The following is a 3,733-nucleotide window of genomic DNA, read 5'->3' on the forward strand; positions in this document are numbered from 1 at the left end:
AGCTTATTTCCATCTCATATATTTATTTAATTTTAATCTTTCTCAATTTTTTTTATTTTACATATTTTTTTATTATATTACACATACATTACATGCACCTAGGTCTCACTGGTAAATTATAAAAAAAACTCATGAGTCTTTGAGTGAGATTTTAAAAAGTATTTTTCAGCTTTTTCGTCAAAAAAATTTCAATAAAACTAAAAAATTTTTACTAAAAATTCTCAACAAATTTCGTATATTTTTGTTTTATTAAAAAAAAAGCGAGTTCCCCTTTTTCATAATAATCTTTTACAAAAGTCATCTCGAGATCAACGCATTCCGATAGATCCACCAAAATTCAAAGCGCCAAACAAATTGAATATTAACAAATAACAGATCTACCCTGAATTTACCTAAATGCCCTTTCGCTATCATAATATTATAAATTATTATATTATATTATTTATAAATAATATATATCAACCTCCTCGCCTCCTCAACAGTCACGCCACAGTCCACTCTCCGACACGGGTACATGCCTCTCCTACTCTCTTCGAGCTTTCCTTGCTAAATTTCCTCAAATAATGTTGGTGTTTTCATGTGATGAATGATCGAGTTTTTTTTACTTCCACGTTTTGGATTTGTTCATGTTTAATTGATGCGTTTGAAGTTTGATGTTTCTTGCTTGATCCATGCATTGTTGCTTACGGTTCAGATTTTAGATCTGGTTGTGGATGCTGTGTTTTATGCTTCATTCGGAGTCAACATTAGCTGGGTTTTTTTGTTAGTGGTTGGGTGGGTGCTCAAATCTAATGTTGAATGGAAGATCCTTTTTCACCCATGTCTTGTTTGTTTACTGATTCAACATTTTAGCTGTAAACAAAATTAGTGATAACAAAAGCTATATGTTTGATTCTCCTTTGGAAACTCAAATTTATTCATGTTAGGAACTTCTATCTGAGATTGTAAACAATTGCTTTCTGCATTTAATGAAACCTTCTATTCGTCATTTTTCGTTAGCTTAATTAGCATCTTTTTTTTTTTGGGGGGGGGGGGAGATTTTTTCTTGTAATTTTATTGGGTTTTAGATATATTTATGTAAGCCTTATATTGAAGTTTTGGGTTCGCTGTTAGCTGTCGCAGCCATTGACCATTACAAATGTGGTTTTTGCTCGAGTTTCTTACTTCTGCAGTTGTTTCTTTTATGCTGTAGGCCTGTTCATTGTTTTGCGATGTCTGATCTTGAGGCCCCGTTACGTCCCAAGAGAAAGAAGATCTGGGTGGATTACTTTGTCCAATTCCGATGGATAATTGTTATCTTCGTCGTTCTTCCCATTTCCTTCACGTTGTACTTCCTCACTTACCTTGGAGACGTGAGGTCTGAGTGCAAATCATTCAAGAAGCGCCAGGAAGAGCATGATGAAAATGTCAAGAAGGTCGTTAAACGCCTCAAGGAGAGGAACCCCAAGAAGGATGGTTTAGTCTGCACAGCCCGGAAACCTTGGATTGCCGTTGGAATGCGCAATGTGGACTATAAGCGTGCTCGACATTTTGAGGTTGATCTTTCTTCATTCAGGAACGTTCTTGACGTTGACAAAGAGCGAATGATTGCTAGAGTGGAGCCTTTGGTCAACATGGGTCAGATTTCCAGGGTCACTGTCCCGATGAACCTTTCCCTCGCCGTTGTTGCAGAGCTTGATGATCTGACTGTGGGTGGTCTGATCAATGGGTACGGGATTGAAGGAAGCTCCCATCTTTATGGCCTGTTCTCGGACACAGTTGTGGCTTATGAAATTGTTTTGGCAGATGGCCGGTTGGTTAGAGCTACAAAAGACAATGAATACTCTGATCTTTTCTATGCTATCCCCTGGTCTCAGGGGACACTTGGACTTCTTGTTGCTGCTGAAATTAAGCTTATACCTGTTAAGGAGTACATGAAGCTAACATACAAGCCAGTAGTGGGTAATCTAATGGAGATTGCACAAGCCTACATGGATTCCCTTGCACCCAGGGATGGAGACCAGGATAATCCTGACAAGGTTCCAGACTTTGTCGAGACCATGGTGTACTCTCCAACAGAAGCCGTGTGCATGGCAGGAAACTATGCTTCCAAAGAAGAAGCAAAGAAGAAGGGAAATAAAATCAACAGTGTTGGTTGGTGGTTCAAACCGTGGTTTTACCAGCATGCCGAGACAGCATTGAAAAAGGGGGAGTTCGTTGAATATATCCCTACCAGAGAATATTATCACAGGCATACAAGATGTTTGTACTGGGAGGGAAAGCTCATCCTTCCTTTTGCAGATCAGTGCTGGTTCAGATATCTGCTTGGTTGGCTGATGCCACCTAAGGTTTCTCTGCTCAAGGCTACACAAGGAGAAGCCATTAGGAACTACTATCATGAGATGCACGTCATTCAGGATATGCTCGTTCCCCTTTATAAGGTTGGAGATGCTTTGGAGTGGGTTCATCGCGAGATGGAGGTATGCTTTTTTTTTTTTCTTTGTATGCTATAATTCCCACACAGCATAGTTCCTTGTGATTGTTATTTTTATTTTAACGATATACTTTGTTTTAACATCTTCTTGTAACAATGCTAATCTTCTTGGTGTGATTGATCGAGAGAGTTAAAGATGCACCATCCTCGTGTAAATGTACCTCTTAAAAATCATCGAATCCAACCTAAAAGGATAAAACTTTCGACTGAATGCCTTTTGAGGAGAGATGAGATCCCTTGATCATCGCCTTGATTTCAAGTCGCATCATGATCACAATTAAAAGAAACTATGTCATGTGATTATTATGTATACTGAAGGCTCCTCTTTTCAGCTGTATCCCCTCTGGCTCTGTCCTCACAGACTGTTCAAGCTGCCTGTTAAAACCATGGTGTATCCAGAACCAGGATTTGAGCAACAGCACAGGCAAGGTGACACGCATTACGCTCAAATGTATACTGATGTTGGAGTCTACTATGCTCCGGGACCTGTCCTAAGGGGTGAAGAATTTGATGGAGCTGGAGCAGTTCGTAAAATGGAGGACTGGTTGATTGAAAACCATGGCTTCCAGCCTCAATATGCTGTTTCTGAGCTCAGCGAGAAGAGCTTCTGGAGAATGTTTGATGCAGGTCTTTATGAGCATTGCAGGAAGAAGTACAGCGCCGTTGGTACATTCATGAGCGTGTATTACAAATCGAAGAAAGGCAGGAAGACGGAGAAAGAAGTGCAGGAAGCTGAACAGGAGATACTCGAGACTCCCGATGCTGAAGCTGATAATCCCGGGGATTATTGAGTGTTCTTGATTGGTTTTGGTAGGATCGTTGCATTTTTCTTCGTTTTCTGGTTCGAGTTTGGTGTTTTGTTTCTCTTAATCTGCATTTCTTCCCTCTAACCATCGAGTTCAAATTCATGATTTGTAGTGAATGACTGTGTAGGCCTCATTCTTGTGGGCAAAATTGGTGTAGAATAAATGTCCCTTCTGTATCCTCTTTAGCATTTAACTCAAGATGGTGAGTTATCTGTTGTACGACGATGATTTGCAATTTGAATTTGGTGAATCACTAAACTAGACTTGGTTTTGTGCAAAAGTTTTTTTATGGTCCATGCTAATTTTCTTTTCACTACTGTTTCCAAAGCAATAAATAGGCCAATTTTAGGAAGAATGTTGTGGGTGATTGCGGGCTTAATCTGATTTGGTTGCTGGAACATAAGAACGTGGATTCTATATCAGTATTTTATCATAATTTGATGGTATTTGAAAT

General features: G+C 39.2%; 1 protein-coding gene across 2 annotated transcripts; it reads left to right on the plus strand.

Moving 5' to 3' along the window:
- The first annotated feature begins 466 nt into the window (after positions 1–466).
- LOC140881702 (delta(24)-sterol reductase-like) lies at positions 467–3,455 on the plus strand. 2 transcript variants are annotated; one of them, XM_073287217.1, is made up of 3 exons: positions 467–510; positions 1,193–2,459; positions 2,806–3,455. In XM_073287217.1, exons 2-3 carry the CDS (start codon positions 1,212–1,214, stop codon positions 3,262–3,264), a joined length of 1,707 nt encoding a protein of 568 aa, XP_073143318.1. In that variant the 5' UTR covers positions 467–510; positions 1,193–1,211; the 3' UTR covers positions 3,265–3,455. The 2 variants fall into 2 exon arrangements, with proteins under 2 accessions (XP_073143318.1, XP_073143317.1); XM_073287216.1 differs by lacking the exon at positions 467–510 and adding an exon at positions 611–774.
- Positions 3,456–3,733: the final 278 nt, after the last annotated feature.

This window comes from Henckelia pumila, chromosome 2 (genome assembly GCF_033568475.1).
Source record: "Henckelia pumila isolate YLH828 chromosome 2, ASM3356847v2, whole genome shotgun sequence".
NCBI lineage: Eukaryota > Viridiplantae > Streptophyta > Magnoliopsida > Lamiales > Gesneriaceae > Henckelia > Henckelia pumila.

Coding starts and splice junctions, on each gene's coding strand:
- LOC140881702 (XM_073287216.1), top strand. CDS start 638: ATGCGTTTGAAGTTTGATGTTTCTTGCTTGATCCATGCATTGTTGCTT. Junction 775..1,192: donor GTTTTTTTGTTAGTGGTTGG/GTGGGTGCTCAA, acceptor TTTATGCTGTAG/GCCTGTTCATTGTTTTGCGA. Junction 2,460..2,805: donor GGGTTCATCGCGAGATGGAG/GTATGCTTTTTT, acceptor TCCTCTTTTCAG/CTGTATCCCCTCTGGCTCTG.